The sequence below is a fragment of the Alosa alosa genome, chromosome 6 (assembly GCF_017589495.1).
Source record: "Alosa alosa isolate M-15738 ecotype Scorff River chromosome 6, AALO_Geno_1.1, whole genome shotgun sequence".
NCBI classification, from domain to species: Eukaryota; Metazoa; Chordata; class Actinopteri; order Clupeiformes; family Clupeidae; genus Alosa; species Alosa alosa.
In genome coordinates, this window is record NC_063194.1 from 32,949,612 (window position 1) to 32,974,284 (window position 24,673).

General features: G+C 43.9%; 4 protein-coding genes across 4 annotated transcripts in view; 3 read left to right on the top strand and 1 right to left on the bottom strand.

Moving 5' to 3' along the window:
• The first annotated feature begins 475 nt into the window (after window positions 1-475).
• LOC125296097 (dnaJ homolog subfamily C member 9-like) lies at window positions 476-4,048 on the top strand. Its single transcript, XM_048245775.1, has 6 exons — window positions 476-700; window positions 977-1,164; window positions 1,256-1,396; window positions 2,024-2,278; window positions 2,531-2,614; window positions 3,346-4,048. Exons 2-6 carry the CDS (start codon window positions 991-993, stop codon window positions 3,463-3,465), a joined length of 774 nt encoding a protein of 257 aa, XP_048101732.1. The 5' UTR covers window positions 476-700; window positions 977-990; the 3' UTR covers window positions 3,466-4,048.
• Window positions 4,049-4,592: 544 nt separating this feature from the next.
• Window positions 4,593-5,398, top strand: LOC125296098 (dnaJ homolog subfamily C member 9-like). Its single transcript, XM_048245776.1, has 3 exons — window positions 4,593-4,914; window positions 5,048-5,131; window positions 5,220-5,398. Exons 1-3 carry the CDS (start codon window positions 4,678-4,680, stop codon window positions 5,316-5,318), a joined length of 420 nt encoding a protein of 139 aa, XP_048101733.1. The 5' UTR covers window positions 4,593-4,677; the 3' UTR covers window positions 5,319-5,398.
• Window positions 5,399-10,762: 5,364 nt separating this feature from the next.
• nudt13 (nudix (nucleoside diphosphate linked moiety X)-type motif 13) lies at window positions 10,763-17,230 on the bottom strand. Its single transcript, XM_048246981.1, has 9 exons — window positions 16,907-17,230; window positions 16,508-16,600; window positions 16,092-16,249; window positions 14,903-15,010; window positions 13,861-13,967; window positions 12,954-13,079; window positions 12,275-12,386; window positions 11,872-12,026; window positions 10,763-11,065 (listed from the first exon to the last, which is right to left on the bottom strand). The coding sequence occupies exons 2-9, from the start codon at window positions 16,585-16,587 to the stop codon at window positions 10,871-10,873; spliced, it is 1,041 nt and encodes a 346-aa protein (XP_048102938.1). The 5' UTR covers window positions 16,588-16,600; window positions 16,907-17,230; the 3' UTR covers window positions 10,763-10,870.
• Window positions 17,231-24,453: 7,223 nt separating this feature from the next.
• p4ha1a (prolyl 4-hydroxylase, alpha polypeptide I a) overlaps window positions 24,454-24,673 on the top strand; it is a gene marked incomplete at its 5' end in the record, with an annotated part of 20,274 nt that continues 20,054 nt past the window's right edge. The window contains 1 exon segment of the mRNA XM_048245519.1: window positions 24,454-24,478. Coding sequence (XP_048101476.1) covers window positions 24,454-24,478 — 25 coding nt within the window.

A 24,673-nucleotide genomic window follows, 5' to 3' on the forward strand; every position in this document is an offset into this window, starting at 1 on the left:
GCCTCAATGAAGGAGAAAAGTATGATCTTACAAATCAATGCTACAGTCAGATAAAGTTTTGTCACCAGAGTTTCCCAAGCTTAATGTTCTCATTCAATATGCCATCTTTCATTCGGGTAGCACTGGTCTCTTTTTTTTTTTTTGCTTTATTAAAGACATACAAATGTGAAACAGTATGGTTACAATTATACAAAACGAAGTTACAAGGTGCACAAAACAAAGAGAATAAATAATAAATGAACAGAAAAAAACAATTATCTAGGGGAATTAACAATCACAATATTGTAATGTTTAAGCAATGTTGTAGGATAGCACCATAGACAGTAAAGGATAGCACCGGTCAATCTCTATGGTTAGTCTGTTACTTGCGTCATATACATGCGTCGCTTTTTCATTTCTGGGAAGATGTGAAGAGGGCACTATTATTCGTAGTAAAACATTAATTTCTATAGCATGTGTGTGCTCATATTAGACACATAAGAGAAATGCACATATTCCTGTAAGTAAGCTTTTACATAAGCATTCTGATGCGACGTACTTCGTTGCATGTTTATGACGTAATGACGTGCGCGCCAAATTTTGTAGGGTTGACGGAAAGATCTGTGGCTCGGTAAACGGGCTCTAATAAAACCTTAGTAAGATAGTTGTGTTAACTGTTGTGATAACAGCAGTCTGGTGAGTTTTTGCTCCTAACCTCTAGGTGAGTATCTCCCATCCCTTTGTAGAATTTACCAAGTCGTTTGTCTTGTCATGTTAAATGGGCTTGTTAGATCTTGTTAAATGTCAGTTAGCTAGACATCTAAAGACACGTAAATCAGTCAAATCGATTAACTGTTTTAAGAAGTGGCGCGACGTCAGTGCCATGTTTTGAAATGGCATTTTCCCTTTGTTGTCGTCGTCATAGATGCACCATTTTGCTAGTTAGCACTAGCACTGTATCATGGGTAAGCCTGATGCCACTTGCTTGACGTTATAGCTCGAACTCGAACCATGGGTTTGCTGGAACGCTGCGAGGAGCTGTTCAAGACCTCGAACCTGTATGAGGTCCTTGGCGTCACCAAAGAGGCGTCGGACGGAGACGTGCGTCGCGGATATTACAAACTCTCCCTTCAGGTTCACCCTGACAGGGCACAAGGCGATGAACTGGCAACCGAGAAATTTCAGGTAGCTTTATTTGTTAACCTTCAGTCTGATTGACGTCTTTGTGTTTGTATTGTGATTTGAAGCTTTTTTAAGGATGGTGTTGGTCTTTTAGGTTTTGGGCAAAGTGTATGATGTGCTGAAAGACAAAGACCAAAGAGCCGTCTATGACGAGCAGGGGACAGTTGATGAAGAATCCGACTGCATGAACCAGGACCGCGACTGGGAAGAGTACTGGAGACTGCTCTTCCCTAAGGTACGCCACACATGGGGGTGGGGTGTTATGTAAGGTGTGTTTATAAGTATGTTTAGGTTGGCCTTTGGACATTATTTAGTAGTAATGTAGTGTTTATAGTAGTGGCAATGGATACCACATAATAAAGAAGTCAACTAACTGGGGCATCAAGGGTGCCAAAAATACATATTTCACTGTCTGCTGCTAAGGAAGACCACACGTGCAAAATAGGAAATCTCTACAGAATGCTTTATCCTGAACAGGCTGCTATTCTGTCAAATGGATTGGTCATACACTAAGGCGAGGATCACATCAGCCAGTGGCAAGCGGCAAACGTAACGCAACGCTCAGACCATAATACGTTTTATCTTGTTCCTAAGCAACACAAACGGTTTGTCAATTGAATACGCTCGCGTTGCGCTTTGAAAGTTGAACCAAGTTCAATGCTCAGCTTGTTCAACACTAGCGTTACGCCAGCGTTGACACCGTTTCGCTGCCGAACCATAGAGTCCAATAGGAAACCTGCCGCTTGCCGCTGGCTAAAGTGATCCCCGCCTAAACGTATAGTGCTGCGTGGCCCAGTTGGATCCCCTGATGCGTCCAGCTGGTGTTGGCCGAGCTTTTGAATGGTTTTGCCTTCCTGTGCAGATCAGCCTAGACGACATCCTCCAGTTTGAGAAGAAGTACAAAGACACGGCGGAGGAGAAGGAGGACCTGAGCAGGCTGTACATGCAGTACGAGGGCGACATGGACCGCATCATGGACGCGGCGCTGTTCGCCGAGGACCAGGAGGAGCCGCGCATCAGGGCCGTCCTGCAGGGCCTTGTGGATGCGGAGGAGCTGCCCGCCTACAGGACCTTCACACACGAGAGCGCCAAGAAGAAGAGCAACCGCAAGCGCAGGGTGGGTACATACACACACACACACACACACACAGGAGCGCGCCAAGAAGAAGAGCAACCATAGGCTCAGGGTACAAACACACACTAACACACACGTTTAAATTTTATGTCTAGCCTTATTTCTGATCACTAAACCATGTGCTGTGTAGTTGATGTCTTTATGTAATAGGCAACTGAGTAGCTGATCTACTGTTTATCTATTGTGTGTGTGTGTGTGTGTGTGTGTGTGTGTGTGTGTGTGTGTGTTGAGTAGGCTGATAAAGAGAGGAAGGAGGCTGAAGAGATGCAGAAAGAGATGGGCATTAGCAGCAATGACAGTCTGGAGGCCCTCATCAAGGTAACAGCGCATCATTCCTCTCCTCTACTCTCCTTATCTTCTCTCTTCCCTTCTCTTCTGTCCTCTCCTCTACTCATCTCTCCTCTCCTCCTCTCCTCTTCTCTTCTCTTCTCTTCTCTTCTGTCCTCTACTCTACTCATCTCTCCTCTCCTCCTCTCCTCTTCTCTTCTGTCCTCTACTCTACTCATCTCTCCTCTCTTCTCTCCTCTTCTGTCCTCTCCTCTCCTCCTCTCTTCTCTCCTCTTCTCTTCTCTCCTCTACTCTACTCATCTCTCCTCTCCTCCTCTCTTCTCTCCTCTACTCATCTCTCCTCTCCTCCTCTCTTCTCTCCTCTTCTCTTCTGTCCTCTCCTCTACTCATCTCTCCTCTCCTCCTCTCCTCTCCTCCTCTTCTCTTCTCTTCTGTCCTCTCCTCTACTCATCTCTCCTCTCCTCCCCTCTCCTCTTCTCTTCTCTCTTCTGTCCTCTCCTCTACTCATCTCTCCTCTCCTCCTCTCTTATCTCCTCTTCTCTTCTGTCCTCTACTCTACTCTCATCTCTTCTCTTTTCTTCTCTCATCTCCTCCTCCTTTCTTCTCTTCTTTTCTCTTCTCTCATGTCCTGTCCTGTGTGGATATATAGATTAATTATACATTTAACCAACGTCACTTGTATACATTTAGTTACACGCAGCTACATGTGACGTTGGCTTTGATCATTCCCTGACGTGTGGTCCGTTTCTGTGTTGCTGCAGCGGAGGCAGAAGTCTAGCGAGCACGGCTTCAACTCGCTCATCGCCGGCCTAGAGGCCAAGTACTGCCAGAGCGGAAGCAAGGGAGCCAAAGGAGCCGGCAAGAAGAAAGGGAAGAAATGATGGCGTGAGGCCGCCACGCCGCGCCCAGGGGTTAGCAGAGGCCGCCTGGTGTGCTCACTCCAGCAGGCTGGGACAACTCGTCTTACAACGTTTAAACAACGTTTACGGTTATTTTGTCATTAAATTCCAGAGACGCAGAAAGAGGAGTGTGGTCTGTTGAGGCTGGGCTGTTGCTTTTGGTGGAGCAGTCGAGCGCTTACACTAACAAGTCTGCTTTGTCAAGGAGAGCCCCTGTGGACAGTGGGCCTCTCCGTCATTGGGGCCTTAGACTAGGCCTATGTACAGGTTTATGATTTCAAGTTGTACATCTTCAAAGTTACTATTTGACTTTGAAATTATATTCAGTGCCGTTTTGAAATGTTTTGCGTGTGGTTGTGTGTTCGTTCGGCTTTTCTAGAAGATAATTGAAGTATTTTTTTTTTTTCCTCCAACTGAAAAAGCTGCTCTAGCATTCCTATTTCTTGTCATGGCACGTGTATGAAGTTGTTTGAACATTTAGATGTAACAAATCTGCCCATTTCTTATGATTATACTGTTTGTAATGTGTTTTAATTGTAATGATTAAAAATTATATTTGAAAGTAGGCCTATAGTGTCAAGTCAATACATGCTGAAAAACATTGTGAAGGTACCAGTCATCGCTTTAGATACAGAAAGTAGGCCTACCTAAATATAAAACATCAGTATACTAATTGTACTATTTAAATGTCATGGTTTGTGGTTATTATTTTGGTACATTCTAATTAGTATAATAGGCCTACTATATTTTTTTCTTTTTTTAGGTTCTGTGACTAAACTGATCATGTTAATGTAGTGTATATTGCTTTGCACAAACCGCTTGGTACTCTATAAACGTACAACGTCACGTAAGTAGAAGTGGCGTCTGCGCCTTAAGTTTAACATCGCTTGGTGGTAGCTCCAAAATAAATTTAAATCACAGTGCACATAAAGTTACAAACGTTTCGGGCCTTGCTCATGGTGATCTTTTTCTACAATTTGAAATAACTATAACCATAACAAAATTGTAATCATGTGTGGTTATCCAAAGGGATATTGATTGACGTCATAATTTACAAGGAAGCCAAACAGTCGTCACAATGGAGCCTGGCAATAAAGTCTCGCGCAGGGACCAGATTCGCACACAGCCCAACAGGTTACCCATTAGACGCAGCCCTTGTGCAGTCTTCAACCTTTTCCTTGACGACTTGACAAAATGTGGTCTCAGAAAAAGTACATAGGTTCCACGAAGGAGAGGGAGGACCTTTGCCGTCTCTACATTGAGTTCGACGGGGACATGGACCGCATCATGGAGTCCGCTCTGTGCGCCGAGACCGAAGACGAGCCGCGCATCAGAGAGGTTCTTCAGAGGCTCATCGAAGCGCAAGAGATCCCCGCCTACAGGGCTTTCACACACGAGAGCGCACAGAAGAGGCGCAACCGCAGAGGAAAGGTGCACATCTATTTCTTATACACACTACAACGATAGAGGCAATATTGCGGTTCACATTTTAGGAAATCCGCTCGTTCAAAATAAGTTTGATGACAAAAGTGCAAATAAGAGAATAGGATCTAACTTGATGTAGGTGGAGATGGAGAGAGAGGAGGCTGAAACGAAACAAAAGGAGATGGGTATCACCAGTGAAGACAGCCTGACCGCTCTGATCAAGGTAGACATGGCTTTGGAAACACGACTGGAATCCCTCTACTTTAGCTACTAGTTTTGTAAATAAGTCCTTATTTACACTCTGTCATTAGAGGAAACAACAGTCCAATGAACAGAAATTCAACTCCCTCATCTCTGACTTGGAGGAGAAGTACTGCGAGGAGGAGCCCAAGAGAAGCGGTGCCAAGTAATAGCAGCTCTGCATGCTTTGTGGAGACACAGCCCAGCAGCCACCTTTATTTTACAATAAACTTTCTGTGAGCATAACCTATCCCTGAGACTGTGTCATGTAAATAGTGCTGGTGCTTCCCAGGATGCTGACTATAGTGGTCTGTACTGGGCAGGGTTGTAGTGGAGGCTAAACGCAAGTAAACACAGTTTATCCACCTCTGAAATTTCACCTCTCAAAAGAGTTTATTCACCAAATGCAACTTTTAACATTCAGAAATCACACTGTTATCCACATTCACAATATGTATGTACACTTATCAACACTGTAGGAACCATTTAATACCACTGGTATTGATATACATGAGTCAAAAGTCTGATACCTTCCACCTTACCATGATCATAGTTTACCCATCTCTTATTTTACCACTACACCCCTGGTGCTGGGGTAAGGAAGTCGCACACATGCATGCATGCAATACACACACTCCTAAGATGATTGGGATGCGCAGAGAGCCTGCATGTGTGTGTGTGTTGGGGGGGTGGGGTAGTATAATACAGTGTTTCCCCTAGAATTTTTCCAGCAGCGGTGCTATTACTTGGCGGGGGGGGGGGGGGCATTTTCAGCTTTCTTTTACATTATAGGTTAAAAATGATAGAAGAAAAATGAAATGGCACAACCCAGAAAAAGATTATTTACAATTTATTTAAATTTGTCTTAATGGCAAAGACCACACCCAATCTGCGAGCACTTAATTTTTCTGGGCTTTTCAAAGAACATCTCTAAGGCTCTTTGGTAATTGAATTGAATTGTGGGGGGCATTAATACTGACACGCATGCACGTAGCCAGATGCTCTCCTTGTAGTCTATTTCTCAGTCCCAAAACAACAAACCCACGTATAAAAAAGTAAATACTCACTTTTCTTCTACATCACTCCCACAGTTACCATACAACTCACTCACAATTAACTCCAAAAAGACCTAGGCTACTTGATTGAAGTGCGACCGTTCGTCTCACCGTCAAGAGAACGCTGAAGTTATGAGAACACGTCTTTCTGATAAGAGAATGTAGGCTCCTATATGTCTAATGCCGTAAACGTAGAAAAGGTCTGTTTGTGATAGCCTATTATAGCTAAGTGGACAGAATTTAGGCTATACGTATATGCCAACATATGCTCATATTTCCTTTAACTATCAGACAGTTTAAACAGGCCTAGACTGTGTTCGCCTAGCTTTCCCATGCAAACATTACATATAGCCCTACGCTAACGTTACAAGTCTAGGCTACAATTAACGTTAAGACCATACACCTTGTAGCACATTGGTTTACTCTATTGCATTACTTACGTTTTAATAATTTGTCGTTGAATGTTGATGGAGGCTCATCTTTGGGAAATCAGCTCTCTGGATAAAATTGTCAGCCGTCTCAGAATTGACGACACGGGGGTAAATCCAATCAGCAGAAAGAACCGCATCACAACAGTAGGCTAAATCGCAACAAACTTTTTTCCCCCCATGTTAAATTCATTTCGGTAATCATGAATTGGTTTCTTTTATTTGATGTAGGCTAGGAGAGGAGGATGCATGTTTCACATTAGTGTCAATGTGTCAAAGCAGGCTTTGGATCAGAGGAATGGCTCAAGCTTAACATATGGCATACAAACAGCTTCGTGATGAAATATAACTAATATCATTTTTTATTGTCACCAGGCCTATAAGTAGGCTATTTATTGTGTAACCTACAAGTGAACGATGACACCATAGGCTACACTGTGGCGGAGCAAGACCCCATCAGTCGGATAGCTAAACAATGTAACCGTGTTCAGAACGTAGGCTAGCCATATGGGCTGCAGACTTGTCTTTGGGCTTGTAATCACCTGACACATCATGCCGCATATATGTCCTGATTAATGAGAGGCTAAGTGCGGATTTGATGCACTTAACTTACTCAAGACTTTCAGAAAACAATTTCGAGATGACGTTGGCCGTTGTGCTTTTACAGTGTGTTAAGTGAATCTCGTGATATTATGTTGCAGCGACGCTGAAAATCCAGCGGCGGCGCTGCGCCGCTGTTAAATACATTGTAGGGGAAACACTGTAATAATAGAACAGCATGAGAGACCTGAGTGCTGTGGGCACACACGTCGGCCGCCGCCTCAGACTGGACAACACTCTGATGTACAACAACTTGCATTGATATAGTGCTTTATCAAGGCACCCAAAGCACTTTAGAGTGAAGGGGCGACCTCACTAACCACCACCAATACTTAGCCCACGACTGACCCACCGCAGGGTCCACTTTTAAATGCCCAATAGTAAACCAGAGACATACATACATACTGGAATAATGAGAAGCAGAGAAAATAAATGGATGCCATCTATCTATCTATCTATCTGTCTGTCTATCTATCTGTCTGTCTAACTGTCTGTATGTCTGTCTGTCGGTCAGCCAAACAGACAAGCTGAGCACCATACGAAATTTCACTACATACTTTACGTTAGTATTGCTATGTATGTGACAAATAAACCTTGTATCCTTGTGTATGTGCATTTTAGAATAAAGAAAGACATGGTTTAGGAGGTAGAAAATGACTTCAAGGTATTTTTAATCAAATAAAATAATCATGATTTTATTCAAGGTACATGTATATTTAACAAACTCTGGACAGGGCACAGCACAGAAACAGTCTGTCCCAAAGACACTGCTGGAAACCTGATTGATGGTGACACACTAGATCCATGTAGTTGGTCTACTGAATGTGCAGCAGCTCTGCTGAGTTCTACAGTTATGTTCAACAGTTCTGTTTTACAGTTCTGTCCCCTTTTGTCCTTCTCTTCAAATGAAAATCAGTCAGTTACAAAATGCTTGTGTAACCTACTCATTGTCATCTTGTGCAATTATTACAAACTGTAGCACACGTTCCAGTGATGTCCAAGCCTTTTATTGGCCTGACTTTGCACTAGTATTTTATTGACTGTCTATGCACAATTTCAACCAAATTTTGCTGCTCTTATTTTTTCATTATTATATGTGCCCTCTTATTTACTTATTTACTTACTTTTTTGTTTACTTGAATGTTATGTTTGTCTGTGGACCTAAATTGGCAAAATATGTCTTGTCTTCACCGTGGGATAGTGAGAAACGTAATTTCGATCTCTTTGTATGTCTGGAACATGTGAAGAAATTGACAATAAAGCTGACTTTGACTTTGACTTTGATTTTGATGTCCAGCTAATAGGAGCTAGAGCACTCTTAAACGGCACTACTCTGAACAGAGAGAGAGAAGGCCACAGTGTGCAGAGATGTGATACAAAATCAGCACCTGGTGTGAACTGCTGTCTGTGCAGTGTTCCTGATACTGTCTGTGTTACCTGTGTAACGGTCCACTCCAGTGTAAGGCCTTTATAAGGACAGGGCTGGACAAGAGAGATCTAAGGGCTGCACTGGCTAACTCTGTGGCTTGGCCAATCCCTAGGCTACACTGATGAGATGCAGAATTGTCTCACACAAGGGTTTTGCAATTGATAGCCCCTACCTAAACATCTAGGATTTTGCAGTTAATAAATTCAAGTCTTCTTAAATTTGAACACAATTACATGTTTTCTCAGTCTTTTTGGTACATTTCTAAGGCCAGAATTAAACTTCTAAAAATTTGTTTGTTCAACGTCCACATCATCTAGTCGTATGCACATTATAACAGCAATTTCTCATTCAGTGTCACAATTTGCGTATTATATACGTGCGTAAGCTGAACTGTCCCTGCTGAAAAAAACAGCTAGAAACCAGCTTATGCTGGTAGCTGGTTTTAGCTGGTCTTTGCTGGTTTTCATCCAGCTCTTGCTGGTCTTTGCTGGTGTAGCTGGTTGGGCCAGCAGCTGCATATGCTGGCGTGACCATCTGAGGAAGCTGGTCATGCTGGTGTGACCAGCCTGTCTTGTGGGATACAGCTGGTGCAAGATGGTCATGCTGGTGACCAGCCTGTCAAGCTGGTCATGCTGGTTTGCTAGAATGACCAACATAAGCTGGCATGGCCAGTTAAACCAGCACTATAGACCAGCTTGAGGTGGTACGACAAGCAAAACCAGCTGAATTACCATCATAAGCTGGGAAAACCAGCTGAAGGTATGTTTTCGCAAGAGTTTTGCTGGTCTAGCAGGTCAACCATCATAGGGTGATCAAACAAGCTGGTTAACAAGCTGGTCAACCAGCAAACCACCTTTAGCTGGTCAGGCTGTTTTTTTCAGCAGGGGTGCTTCACTGCACGGTTCAGCTCTGCAGCTGCCCAGGAGCAAAACCCACAAACTTGCAGGATCTCAGACTGAGAGATCGATGCGCTAGCACAGAGGCTAAAGGCCCTGGGCTGATAGCTGATGATCACACCTGCAGTGGCATCAGTACAGAAGATCACTTGGTCACCCTTGGTTAGAATTGTCCCCTTTAGCCTAACTACAGATGCTCAGGAAATCAACAAACTATTTGTTGACAATGAGAACTGCAAGTTATGGGTAAGATTAAGGTTAAGGTTAGGGGCTGGGTATTGTTTGGGTGATGTGTTCAGTAACTATTTTTCATACTGAAATTGAATCTCAACCGATGAGCTGTAAAGTCCTTGGATGCGGACTATCCAAGTTACATGTTACTGATCACTTTAAGGCACACGGTGGGTCCACACACCTCTCCCACCCCACAGCTGTGTCTGCATGGCATTACTCTCAGCCAGAGCACAGGCTGGACAACATCTGGAAACATCCGGAAACATCTGGGTGGTAGAGGGCAATTAGCTGGGCAGTCTACTCAGGACATGTGATCCTTTCTGTGACAGCTCTGTAATGTGCGGCTCCAGTAGATCCGGTGTGATAACGTATGTGATAACGTACGACTCCAGTAGATCCGGTGTGATAACGTACGACTCCAGTAGATCCGGTGTGATAACGTATGTGATAACGTACGACTCCAGTAGATCCGGTGTGATAACGTATGTGATAACGTATGTGATAACGTACGACTCCAGTAGATCTGCAGTTGCATCCTCACAGATGTACCTGGTGTAACATGGCTGGTTTTTGTTGCTGGCCGCAAGTGCTTCAGTTGTGTATTCCAAGTTCTTCAGGTTCTCTAGAGTTAGTAAAAGGCCCATTCTCTGGTCTGTTTAGAGGTTCTGGTGGTGTGGCCATGGTTCTGCGCCGGCCTCCTAACTTAGCAGATGGAAGAGCCATCCGTAGAACTGGGTCGGACAGTTTCTGCACTAATACCAACAACCGGTTTTGTGAAGTCTTCTACTGTATCTTCTAGATAGCTGAATGGTCCATGTATTGTTGCTTAGTGCCTGTGTGTGTGTGTGTGTGTGTGTGTGTGTGTGTGTGTGTTTTGTGCGTGCCTGCCTGTGTGTGTGTGTGTGTGTGTGTGTGTGTGTGTGTGTGTGTGTGTGTGAGTGTGCCTATGTGTGTCTGTGCCTATGTGTGTGTGTGCGTGTGTGTGTGTGTGTGCCTATGTGTGCCTATGTGTGTGTGTGTGCGTGTCTGTGTGCCTGTGCCTATGTGTTTGTGTTTGTGTGTGTGTGTGTGTGTGTGTTACTAGCGTGCAGCACTCCGTTGCTGCTGCACCCACTCCTGCACCAGCTGGTGTGCGATGGCGTAGCTGGGGGGCACCCAGAGGGTGGGGGTCTCCCCCTCAGGGTTACGGGGCGGCTTCTTCAGACGCAGCGCCTCCTCGATCTCCTGCAGAGAGAACCAGCGTGCGTCCTCCAGCTCCTCATGGTTTAAACTCACCTGCACAACAAGCAGGCCCGGCCATCAGTGGGTTTCACACACACACACACACACACACACACACTAGAGCTGTCCAAACGATTATTTTATTAACTATTAATCTCACGACTATTTTTTCGATTAATCGACTAATCTAACAATATTTTTTTTTCTGATTAATCTAATGGTTAATTTGTCCATTAGCAATTATTTTTCCATTCCCTTTTTTTCTCATTTTGTTCTCAAATGTTCTCATTAACATTTCATTCATTTTTTTGCATGAACCTTTTTATGTGTCATGCGTGAGGTGATGAGGGCTAGTTATTTTAGGGTGCAGCATCAGCATGTTGTATCAGATAGAATAGCCTGACATGAGATATGTGCGATTCCAGGGTTGTATGTTAAAGGTGCTCTAAGCAGTGCCACACGTTTTTTAGGCTAAAACATTTTATGTCACTTACTGCAAAGATCACCTAACCAACCTCTAGCTGTCTGTGTCCTGAATAAAACGCGATCTCTGTGGACAGCACAGGCTCCAAAAACAACAACGAAAACAACCTGGGCAAACCTAGCCCATAAAACATAACAAACTGTTCCAGCAAATCACAGACGAGATGCGCGTTCAGGAGAGTTGTATGTTAACTCTTTTGCACATAGTACTGGTGCTACAAAGGTGAATAGATTTGTAGCACCAGCCACAAAATCTGTAGCATTGTTATAAAACCTTTAAAATCTCTAAAAACAATCACAAGTAGGGCAATTCATCACAGTTCATCAATTGCAACTGGACTTCTAAAAGGTCATGCACGCTGTGGCAGGAGACTGACCTGTGTGTTGCCAGGGGTAACGGTTGCGTGGCAGGCCACCATGAAGGAGCTCTGGGGAAAAGGCCAGTGCTGAGTGCCCGACACTCGCCACGAGTCCAGCTCCAAGCCCACCTCCTCTGCCACCTCTCTCCGCAACGTCTCCTCTATGGTCTCACCTGCAACACACATACACACACACACACAGCATTATACACACACACACACAGCTCCAAGCCCACCTCCTCTGCCACCTCTCTCTGCAACATCTCCTCTATGGTCTCACGTACAACACACACACACACACACACAGCATTACACACACACACACCAGCTCCAAGCCCACCTCCTCAGCCACCTCTCTGAGCAATGTCTCCTCTATGGTCTTGCCTACAACACACACACACACACACACACACACACTCACCCATGTCACAGAATCCTGCCAGGGCGCTGTACATGCCTCTGGGGAAGGTGGCCTGCCTCCCCAGTAGACACTGGGTGCCATCGGATATTAGAGTAATCACCACTGGCGCCATCTACAGGGCAAACAGGTACATGCATTTACTCACAAATAAACTAACCTCTCTGAGATATCCCACAGTACCAGAAAACACTGCTAGCCAGTCGATTTATGAGGCAGCAGTGTTGCATTTCTTTTCTGTGGCAAAACTTTGGGAAGCCTTTGTTTGTATTACTCTGCCATTGCTATACATCTGACTGTGTTGATTTGTCATTGTGCATTGGTTACTCTGAAGGAAGCTCTTGAAGAGCAGATAGAACAGTAAGATTCCCTCCGGCCCCCGGTGCCTGGCTGGGTAAGGCCCGTCCCTTTGGGTAGTAGGTTTGCCCACTGCCCCGGTGCCTGGCTGGGTAAGGCCCGTCCCTTTGGGTAGTAGGTTTGCCCACTGCCCTGGTGCCTGGCTGGGTAAGGCCCGTCCCTTTGGGTAGTAGGTTTGCCCACTGCCCCGGTGCCTGGCTGGGTAAGGCCCGTCCCTTTGGGTAGTAGATTTGCCCACTGCCCCGGTGCCTGGCTGGGTAAGGCCCGTCCCTTTGGGTAGTAGATTTGCCCACTGCTGTGGCACCTGGCTGGATAAGGCCCGTACCTTTGGGTAGTAGGTTTGCCCACTGCTGTGGCACACGCGCTGGCTGCCCGACTGGTTCCTGAAGGTGGGGTGCCCACTAGCACTGCAGAAGCCATGGGTCTGGTGCCAACGCAGCAGTGCCTGGCCCTGAGGTCACACACAGGTCAACAGCAAATGGGGTCAGTCTTTAGACTTGATAGCTAGTTCACATACCAACGTGTTTCAGTTATCCACCTCAAATTAAAGGTAAAACAATCCTTCCTTCCCTAACATACATGTCCACATTTCATCACTGCCTCTATAATGATTTGTGGTGTTTATAATACACATACTCTGCTTTAGTTCTAGATGTGATGTTTATGGTATTCTGTATTTCTAGATGTGGTGTTTACGGTACTCTACTGTAGTTCTATAATATAGATGTGGTGTTTATAGTACTCTACTGTAGTTCTAGAATATAGATGTGGTGTTTATGGTACTCTACTGTAGTTCTAGAATATAGATGTGGTGTTTCCGGTACTCTACTGTAGTTCTAGAATATAGATGTGGTGTTTCCAGTACTCTACTGTAGTTCTAAAATATAGATGTGGTTTTTACGGTACTCTACTGTAGTTCTAGAATATAGATGTGGTGTTTCCGGTACTCTACTGTAGTTCTAAAATATAGATGTGGTTTTTACGGTACTCTACTGTAGTTCTAGAATATAGATGTGGTGTTTCCGGTACTCTACTGTAGTTCTAGAATATAGATGTGGTGTTTCCAGTACTCTACTGTAGTTCTAAAATATAGATGTGGTTTTTACGGTACTCTACTGTAGTTCTAGAATATAGATGTGGTGTTTCCGGTACTCTACTGTAGTTCTAAAATATAGATGTGGTTTTTACGGTACTCTACTGTAGTTCTAGAATATAGATGTGGTGTTTCGTACCCGGGCCACCAGCGGGGCCTCTGGGCCTCGGAGGAGGAAGAAGGCCTTCCTTAGGTCAATGAACGCTCCTCCACACAACCTCTCCACCTCAGACTTATCCAGGACCCCTGCACAGGACAGGGAGGACGGGGGTGTGTGTGTGTGTTTGAGTGTATGTGACATGCAGTATGAGAGCAGGGTGTGTATAAATGTGTATGTGTGTGTGTGTGTGAAAGAGAGAGACAGAGAGAGAAAAGGATGTGATGTCCATGAAGAGGGTGACACACAGAAGAACTTGACAGAAGATAGAACACTGACATCAGTCAGGGCTTTAAAGGAAAATTCCGGTATTTAACACTTTGAGTGTCTTTTCTGGTTTGTTTTGGATGAACTAGAGTGGTGGACACCGACATTTTGACGATTGGTCCTGTCTCGACTTTTCTGACTCGTTTTGAATCGCCTTTGACTACTCAGAGTGGCTGCCAACAGGCATACTCAAACAACCCTTAACGTTCGTTTTCAAAACTGTGCAACTCACCGAGTGGTTAGTGGTGTTCGATGATGTTCCAAAACAAGAAGCGTAGCGAAATACAGTTTCTGTCATGTTTTATTTGGCATTTTGTAAAATCCCATTGATTTCTGTTGGAAGACTCATTGCACATTGATATTACTGCACCACCGTCTATGCTTCAGGTTCAAATATTGAGCAGAAGTTTATACGCGGTTGTGAGTTGTCTGAAAAAATAGTTCCACAATAGCAAATAAGACGGCTGAAAATCATACATTGCGCCGATATATTTGATTTTAATAATCAACGAACACCACTAACCACTCGGTGAGTTGCACAGTTTTGAAAACGAACGTTAAGGGTTGTTTAAGAACATGCCTGCAGGACCAATCGTTAAAATTTCGGTGTCCACCACTCTAGTTCATCCAAAACAAACCAGAAAAGGGACTCAAAGTGCTAAATACCGGAATTTTCCTTTAACTGTGTGTGTGTGTGTGTGTGTGCATGCGCGTGTGTGGTGAGAATGTGTGAGTCGATTTATAAGGGGACTCTTACCAACATCAAGAGAAAACTGGGCCTCATGCTGTTCAGTGCAGGCAATAAGAACTGCTTCATTCACAAGCGCCCGGCTCTTCCCAAGTTTGTCAAGTACTCCTTCAAAATCTGAAAAAAAAAACCCAACACACTGTTTATTCCATCCATAGCTTTGTATAATGTGGTGACCTGCATCAGGTTAATGGCATAGACAGAACCCTAGTACACACATTTAAACATGACATGTTGGCATATTCAAACTGGGTAACTGTCTGGTTACACTTCACTTGTCAGTATTGACATAAGAGTGACATGACATTGTCATGAACATGTCATAAACAAGTCATAAACGTTTATGACATAACGCTTCTGTTATAAACGTTTATGACGTAACGCTTTTGTTATTAAGTGAAATTTGTTTTTTGTCATAACAAGTTAGGGTTAGAATAAGGGTTAGGTTTAGTGTTAGGGTTAGAGGTTAGAGTTAGGATTAGGGTTAGGATTCATGTGTCATAACAGTGTTATGTCACTCATGTCGATACTCTCAAGTAAATTGTTACCCAATATTTTCTCTCTTTACGTTAAATTATATACAACCAAAAAATGACAATGAGCCACACACATACTTCTAGGCCCATATACTCTGTCTGTGTAGAGGTTCTGGTGGTGTGTCCATGGTTCTGAGCCTGTGCCAGCCTCCTAATTTCACACTCATACTTCTAGGGCCAAACTGATATTCCATGAGACTTTGATCTGCTGATTTTGATATCACGCTTGCAACCTCATGCATGTGTTGTGTACACGCCAGAAAAGAGGGAGTGAATGTGTTTCAGAATCAGTGGTGAAAGTGAGTGTAGGAATGAGTATGAATGTGTCTTTGAGCTACTGTGCTGGACAGAGAGTGTGAGAGTGAGCAAGTGAGTGAGTTAGTGAGTGAGTGAATGAGTGAGTGAGTTAGTGAGTTAGTGAGTGAGTGAGTGAGTGAGTGAGTGAGTGAGTGAGTGAATGAGTGAGTGAGTGAGTTAGCAAGTGAGGGAATGAGTTAGTGAATGAGTGAGTGAGTTGGTGAGTGAGTGAGTGAGTGAGCGAGTGAGTGAGTAAGTACGTGTGAGTGAGTGAGTGAGTGTGTGAGTGAGTGAGTGAGTAGGTGAGTGAGTGAGTGTTCCTTTAAGCACTGGTGTTAAACAGACAGGCCAGCACTGTTATGTACCGCTGGTGTTGATGGCGGGCAGCTGGAAGAGTCCGGGGGTGGAGGCGGTGGCGGGAGCCTTCTGCAACAGAGGGGCCAGCCAGTGGTAGAGCAGCAGATGGCCAGAGCGAAGAGCCTCCAGGCACGCCCCGTCATCCTCCTTCAGCTTCATCAGGTGCCTTACCAGAGCAGGACACAGCAGACCGTCAGCACAGGGCCTCACTGGTGGTGTGACTGAAAGTGTGTGTATTTGTGTGTGTGTGTGTGTGTGTGTAAAATATATGTGTATGAAGTGTCTGACTTATTGGGATGCCTAAGTCATTATCGTTAACCTGGTGACTATGTTAAAATGCCTGTGTGCATCATCTCTATCAACTGACTCCATATGCAGTGCCACAGTGCTATGCAGGTTCTTTCAGGGGGTTCGCACCACTGACCTCATTCTTGTTACATAACTGGAGCTGGACCTGGTCAACACCAGCTCCGGCCTGAAGAGAGTTCGCAATGACTTAAACATTTCCAGAGGTTAGCTACATGAGAAAAACAGTGCCAGGGTTGATTTCTGTGCAACAATTGTTGTCTAAGTGGTGGTGGTAGTGCTAAGGTGAAAGCCATGTTTTATCAAGTTTAACATAAGGAGCATAATATACAAGAGACACAGTCAACTAATCACACAGTCTGATGAATAAGTATGAATAAATCTGGGAGTTTGAATGCAATTGCACAACTCACATGAGAGTACCATGACATGCTATTCATTAGCCTGAGTTAAAATTTTACTTCAATTTTGCACGAAAGCCAAGCCATAGTATGCCATGTTATGAAAGGTTATTCACCTTTTTTAAAAGCCCAAATGGTCGTCTTCTCATATTTATGCCCAGCACAGCAAATGAATGACCGAAGGAAGGAAGGACGGCTACAGAACACACTGTTCTACGTTACAGACTTCGTCACGTTACGTTTAAAAATGGACGTCGTTTCGTAACTGTGACTTTGCTCCTGCCCTGTAGTAGGAATCAGTCGAGTAACTTTTCATTAACAACTTCTTTCTTTTGACAACTGTCCTCGGCATTGTACATGCTACTGCCTGGGTCGGGTCACACAGCTTAAATCACAGCACAACAGTTTACGTCATCAACTAAAGCCCGTCTGCTCCCGGTGTCCCGGTGTTCAGAACAGAGCCGTTTTAGAAAGGAGAACAGCGGCCTCTATTGGATATGATGGACGAAAATACAAGGAGCCTATTGACAAAATCGATTTGATTTATTTGATTAAACAAGCAATTATTTTCTGAAAAAGTAAAATTGGCCTTAAACTGAAGGTGCAGTAAATTGCATAATTCAAAGACAGTGCGAGAGTTTATCAAGTGCTATTATATTTGTCTTCTTTTTTAAAACATCAACAACAATAGCAACAAGAAAAACAGTTATATTGGATTAGGCACCATTCAGTGCATCACCGCCACTAATATCCTTAATTATTTATTTAATCTTGAATGAGTTTCTGTTGCGCAAAGTCTATGACTTGGAAGTCCAAGTATTAGAACAGCAAGCGATATGCCCCTATGGATATGCCAGGTCAGGAAAAATCATAGGCTACCCACAAGGTGGCGACACAGGCATCTTGCTATAATGAGGCGGAGAGAAGCCCAACAAGCAGTGACCTTCTTTCTGTTGCAGAAACGGCGTCGAGGTGGACCGTACAGCAAGGATTAAAAGTCACTTATCCACCCGTGACTTGCATACGGGAACGCGGAAACGCAGTGTCAGTGAAATGTGAGTCGATCTGCTCAAAATCTTTGTGAAAGGACTCATGATTGTAATGCATCCCCTGATTAACAACTAACTATACAGACTAACGAACGATACTGGAGGAAGTCTAGAATTTTCCTCAGTCACTGGGTGTTTTGATTTCCTCCTACTGTTAATGTCAAACTATTACGGTTAAACGTCTGCTGTAGGCTGTTTCACAGCCAGGTGGCTGGAAGATTCTTTGGTCATTTTGGTGTCTGTCTTTAGGTCCGCTCGGGGTCATCATCTTTATTAGTGAGAGGTGAGTGAGTGGCCAAGACGTAGTATAGGCTATATACTTTATCTTCCAGCTTTCTCGACAAAACTTTCTCGTCATGCGAAGCTTGCTTGAGTCAGCACGAGCCTATTCCAAAATGCGTAAGGTCAGGAGTAGGCTACCCCAGGCAGGCAGGCTACCTCGTCGTTTTCATTTTGTGTGTCGTGGCATTTTAAACTAGGGATATCACGGTCACAGGCTAGACGAGGCTATCTGTCTCACCTGCTGTCTTTCTCAGTAGACGCTTTGGCAAAATTGCTTTGCTTCGACTGGCGCATGAAATTATGCAGGTTGTCAGGATTGTTTTTTCTACTCGCTAGAGAATTGTTTTCCTGTCCGAACGTGCTGCAGCGCTCCTTCCACCCTTTGGCTAACTCATTAGTTAGTGAAACGCAGTGATAGGCTACTGTTGCAACTGTATAGTCTGGAATGTTGCCACTACTTATGGTGTTCAGTGACCTTACGTGACTGCTACAATGTAACAGGCTACACACAGTCCTTTCTCTTGTATAGTTTGAAGCAATTCTGTAGGTTGATTGATTGAGAAAAGTAAAGACAATCAATGAGTAGCATTATGGGGAGGGGCGTGGACGTGGCAGAAACATCTTCTGCAGCATCCATTGGTCTGTCTATCCTAGGCTATATCATCATAGGCAGCCTATAGCATCATGACGAAAGCTGTGAAGTTAGTCTCGTGTAAACGTTGAAGGTATTGCTTAGCTACAACTAAAGTTTACACGAGCTCTTAGAAAAGTATGAATGGCAAGATCCGTGCTGGTCAGACGAAAAGAGACGACCGTAGCCTACAGCTGCGACTCTGCTTTTATTGGCTGCTGTAAAAGTTTTCTGATCAAACGGACCAAGAGAGAGAGAGCACCGAGCCGTAACTCGAACACGTCTTGAAACATCAAAGAAACTAGAGCATGGTGTTATTTTGGGGTCACGGGAGTATTTAGAGGTTTGTTGTAAAAACATGAACATTGATCAGGGATTAGACTAGGCTTTCTCTCTCCATATTTGTAATGTCCATTTGAAATTAAATGGGTTCCTCAAATACAGTTAATTGAGGATTGAGGTGAATTTACTTCACAACTCAGATTGCTGCAGATGGGTCTACTGGCACACTGACATGTGTGTTCCTATATGCATGAGGCATGTAGGCTTCTCTCTCACACTCACTCAATCACTCACTCTCTCTCACACACACACACACACACACACACACACACACACACACATATATACACACACACACACAGACAGTCTCACTATCTCTACATTAGCAGGTTACACAGAAAAACACAGCAGGAACTGGAGGCTACTGTTATAATCAGTTATCAGTGATGATGAAGTAAGGGCTGTGCCTGGACCACACCACACCTATGTGTACGGGTTTTGATACATTTTCGGGCATAGTGCTGTCTCCCGCTCCCTTCCTTATAGAGGTCAGCCCACAGCATGCCTGCTCTCTAGCACCCCCTCTCTTACTTTGACTTCTCTACGTTTGGATAGATAGATAGATAGATAGATAGATAGATAGATACTTTATTGATCCCCAAGGGAAAATTCAAGGTCTCAGTAGCATACAGAAATCACACACAACATGCACTTACAGCAGAAAGGGTAAATATAAGTATAAACATATAACAAAACTCCACTGTACAATAGAGACAGTAGAAGATAAGAAAAACTAAATACTAAATATACTATATAAATTAAATAAAAAAAATCCTACAGTGTGCTTGAGGATGATCAAGCATGAGACGCTTGCAGTGACAGGGCCGGGACTGGCCTGTAATTCTGTGTATCATGGTGAAGGTGCAAAAAGTAGTCCAACAGTAGTCCTGTAGTTATGTGTGCATGGGAAGGTGCTCAAGAGAGTGAGTGTCATGGCGAAGGTGCAAAAAGTAGTCCAAGAGTGCGGTGTGCCGGGGAATTCTTAGGAACCCAATGTGCTTTTATTCAGGCTCATGAAGTAGACTGTAGGGCTATTTTAAAATGCATCAGTGGCACAGCTTCTTAATTAAAACGCTTTTAGGTAGTCATAAAGTGGTTGTTATAAAGTAGCCCACTAGACCACAGGTGTGGCCTACTGGTTAGCGCTTCGGAGGGTTGCCGGTTCGAACCCCGACCAGTAGGCACGGCTGAAGTGCCCTTGAGCAAGGCACCTAACCCCTCACTGCTCCCCGAGCGCCGCTGTAGTAGCAGCTCACTGCGCTGGGATTAGTGTGTGCTTCACCTCACTGTGTGTTCATGTGTGCTGAGTGTGTTTCACTAATTCACGGATTGGGATAAATACAGAGACCAAATTTCCCTCACAGGATCAAAAGAGTATATATACTTATACTTACTTGTTACCCAGCTCATTCAACATCATGTGAGTGTATGTCTATTAGGGATCGACCGATATGGTTTTTTCAGGGCCGATACCGATATCAATTATTACCAAAACAGGAGGCCGATAACCGATATGTAAAACCGATATGTCAGTTGTCAAAAACGGGGGTAGATAGTAAAGGCTATATGCTGCAAAAAATAATTCAAAATCATTTAATTATGCAAACTTTCCTTTCTTCTTTTGATACACAATTCAACTTGCATCACTTTGCAAGTGTAAATCCTGTGTATCATGTTAATCCAAGAGCTGAGTGATAGCAATTATTTTCATAGAGTAGGCCTGCACAATGGGCTATGTGCTTGTTAAGGGACCTGTCACAAAGAGGATGCTTTGCCATCGTGTGTGTGAGTGAACGAGAGAGGAAGAGGTGCATGCGTGATGGCAAGTGTTACGGTTGAATAGTTTAACAAAACAGTTTTAAAATAGTTCTTAGGCTATTTAAGCATGCAATTTGTGTCCATGTGTAGGCTATAAGCTACACTTTTGAGCCTAAAAGGTACGTTAATAGCCAGCCTTAGCTTAGCCCCCAAAAGGTTGAGCCTTAGCTTAGTGTGTCTTAGCGTTTTGGTTTAGCCTTAGCTTAGCCCCCAAAAGGTTGAGCCTTAGCTTAGTGTGTCTTAGCATTTTGGTTTAGCCTTAGCTTAGCCCCCAAAAGGTTAAGCCTTAGCTTAGTGTGTCTTGGCATTTTGGTTTAGCCTTAGCTTAGTGTGTCTTAGCGTTTTGGTTTAACCTTAGCTTAGCCCCCAAAAGGTTGAGCCTTAGCTTAGTGTGTCTTAGCGTTTTGGTTTAGCCTTAGCTTAGCCCCCAAAAGGTTGAGAACCTCTGCTGTAGTGAATGCTTGAAGCTCTAATCATTAGATTCAACTTTATTGTCATTGTGCAGAGTACAAAGTACAAAGACAACGAAATGCAGTTTGCGTCTAACCAGAAGTGCAAAAAAGTGGAAAAGTGCAATGTGATATACAAAGTATAGACAGGTAGTGCATAGACAGGACAAGACATATAGTGCAGTGTTGACAGTAGTATACAGTTTGTTTACAGAAGGTGGTTTAGAGGAATATAAATTAAATATAAATATATGCAGTGTATTAGCATACATAATCATGGGAATGACAATGGCAATCCAAGTCGCCGCAGAGGGCTCGGTGACCAGAGGCACACTGCATAGATAAAAGCATTCTGTGTGGACCAGCTTTGTGGCCTCCCACCATTCCTAGCTCCTGTCATTTCCATGAGCTCTCAGAAAAGCCTCTACCTCAGGGTTGGAGTCGGATGGAGATGCCTGTCTGTTATGTCTGGGGTGGTGGTAGCGTAGTGGTTAAGGAGCTGGGCTAGCATGCAGTAGTGCTAGCATAGTGGTTAAGGAGCTGGGCTAGCATGCAGTAGTGCTAGCGTAGTGGTTAAGGAGCTGGGCTAGCATTCAGTAGTGCTAGCGTAGTGGTTAAGGAGCTGGGCTAGCATGCAGTAGCCAGACATGTTGTGGGTTCAATTCCTGGCTTCCACTGTTGTGCCCTTGAGCAAGGCGCTTAACCTTGAGTTGCCCTGGGAACAATGTTACAATGCCCTTGTAATATAGTTGACATATGTAAGTTGTTTTGGAAAAAGTGTCTGCTGAATGAATAAATGTTATTAGAGCATATTTCAGTGTGGTAGCATTAGCATAGCAATACCATTCTCTACTCATTCACCTAGAGCTGAACCCATTATTAGCTTAGTGGAAAAGCACTATATAAATGCAATTCAAATGCAGTCCATTTACTGGGTACAAGTCGAGTCGATCATCCAATGACCTTGGACAAAATAGCCCGACATTGTGTATGAGATCCGTGTGGACTAGTGTGCCCTTGAAGCAGCACTGACCTCCACTCACAGCACACTGGTCATTCATTCCCCCAGCACATCTAGTGGTAGCATAAGGGCTAAACAGCTGGGCTAGCATGCAGTCGAAAGTACACGACAACACACTGGTCATTCATTCACCCAGTACCCAGCACACTGGTCATGCATTCACCCTGTACACAACACACTGGTCATTCATTCACCCAGTACCCAGCACACCAGTCATGCATTCACCCTGTACACAACACACTGGTCATTCATTCCCCCAGCACATCTAGTGGTAGCGTAAGGGCTAAACAGCTGGGCTAGCATGCAGTCGAAACACACTGGTCATGCATTCACCTAGTACACAACACAGTGGTCATGGATTCACAACACACCGGGTATGCATTCACAACACACTGGTCATGCATTCACCCACTCACAACACTCTGGTCATGCATTCACCTAGTACACAACACAGTGGCCACGGTCATCAGTGCAGAGCTGACGTTAGAACCACTACTCCTTTAAACTGTTAAATTTTTAATGATCATGTTAATTGTTATTATTGTGCAAACTTCTCTAGCTTCGTCCAACATTTATAACATTGCAACATTTAGAGGTGTAGCTGGTGCATACCTGTGTTTGTTTGCTTTTATCCTTTCTTTCCTCGTTAATCTTGGCCTCCTTGGGCAACTAATCGGTAGAACCATGTTTCCATCCACATATTTCAGCAGTGACTTGGAGCACCCGGAGCTTAGCTCTGAGGGAGGAGGGCATTGCATTGCGGTCTGCTGGTTTAATTATTCCAGACAGTCGCCATGCCACCAGGGGATTGTTGGCATGGAGGGGTTGGCACAGATGGAAGTCACAGAGTGTCAACTCGCTGCCCATTCATAGGGCCAGTGTTGGCGCAGCGGGCACAAAGAGAGCCTGTGGGCATTCTCTAATTACTACAGGCCCCTCCATTCTCAGAGCCGACGAAGCCCATCTAGATTTACCGACGAAGCCCATTTAGATTTTCAATAATATTCCACTGAGATTTACACAAAAATATTCCACTGAGATTTACACAATAATATTCCACTGAGATTTACACAATAATATTCCACTGAGATTTAAACAATAATATTCCACTGTGATGGTACACAATAATATTCTACTGTGATGGTACACAATAATATTCTACTGTGATGGTACACAATAATATTCCACTGAGATTTACACACAAAAAAACCCACTGTGATGTACACAATAATATACTGTGATGGTACACAAAAATAGTCCATTGTGAGTCTCGAACTATCTCGAGTCATAACAGAGATAAGTGAAGAGCGGAAAATGAATGTCTTGAAATGTTTTATATTGCTGTTTCCAAGTCTGATTTTGGCTTTATAACTTTTCATCCTGTAGAATTTTGTAATTGAACTGATTGACGTGACTACACACATTATGCCAAAGAGCATCCTAGGCACTGGGGCATGTGACGTTGGTTAGTTAGTTATAGCTATCACGAATATCATTATTTATCGGCTGTAACAGAAAATGAGGATCTTGATGGTCTTGATCTTGAGAGGAGCACAAATAATAGACATGGCATGTTAATCCAAGGCGTTGCTGTGTTGGCGTGAGTTGAATGTTTGGAAGTTGTACTTACAATGCCAAATCATCTTGCAGTTAGGGAGAAAGATTTAATTTAGCCTACCTCATTATATAATATAATAATTGAATTTAGCCTACTTCATTATAAAATATAATAATTTCATTTAGTCTACTTAATTATAAAATATAACCATTTAATTTAGCCTACTTCATTATAAAATATAACCATTTCTTGTTGTTGTCCCTCTTGACTGGCTGTGAAAAATAGGAGGTTGTATGCCAACTAGTCAGCAGGACAGCTTCAGATGTAAGCTATCCATTACCTGCCTAATGACACGTGTGTGTGTGTGTGTGTGTGTGTGTTTCTCATGATGTTGTGTTTCTCATGGTGTGTGTTTCTAGATGGAGCTGAGGGTGGTGTGTGTGCTGCTCTGGACCAGTTGTATCTTCCGCTGCAGTGTCGCTCACATGATGTGTTTCTCATGGTGTGTGTGTGTGTATCCCATTCTTCACCTCCATTGGTCAGTGCCCCCCTCTCACCCCTTTTCCGCCCGCAGGGACCGGACTCTCCCCCCCCCCCCCCCACAATCCAGGACACATGTGTTTGGAACCTGGAACGTTAGCTCTAAGCACCACCACCCATCCTCTTATTGAATTAGCCTTGAATTGCTTAACCCACTATTAGCCTAATATTTCAAAAGTAAAAGCCGACTTGT

Coding starts and splice junctions, on each gene's coding strand:
- nudt13 (XM_048246981.1), bottom strand. CDS start 16,587: ATGTTTAAGTCATTGCGAACTCTCTTCAGGCCGGAGCTGGTGTTGACC. Junction 12,387..12,953: donor GGCAAACCTACTACCCAAAG/GTACGGGCCTTA, acceptor TTTGCCCTGTAG/ATGGCGCCAGTGGTGATTAC. Junction 11,066..11,871: donor TTACCCCTGGCAACACACAG/GTCAGTCTCCTG, acceptor CTTGTTGTGCAG/GTGAGTTTAAACCATGAGGA.
- LOC125296098 (XM_048245776.1), top strand. CDS start 4,678: ATGTGGTCTCAGAAAAAGTACATAGGTTCCACGAAGGAGAGGGAGGAC. Junction 4,915..5,047: donor GGCGCAACCGCAGAGGAAAG/GTGCACATCTAT, acceptor AACTTGATGTAG/GTGGAGATGGAGAGAGAGGA. Junction 5,132..5,219: donor GCCTGACCGCTCTGATCAAG/GTAGACATGGCT, acceptor CTCTGTCATTAG/AGGAAACAACAGTCCAATGA.
- LOC125296097 (XM_048245775.1), top strand. CDS start 991: ATGGGTTTGCTGGAACGCTGCGAGGAGCTGTTCAAGACCTCGAACCTG. Junction 1,165..1,255: donor TGGCAACCGAGAAATTTCAG/GTAGCTTTATTT, acceptor TTGGTCTTTTAG/GTTTTGGGCAAAGTGTATGA. Junction 2,279..2,530: donor AGAGCAACCGCAAGCGCAGG/GTGGGTACATAC, acceptor TGTGTTGAGTAG/GCTGATAAAGAGAGGAAGGA.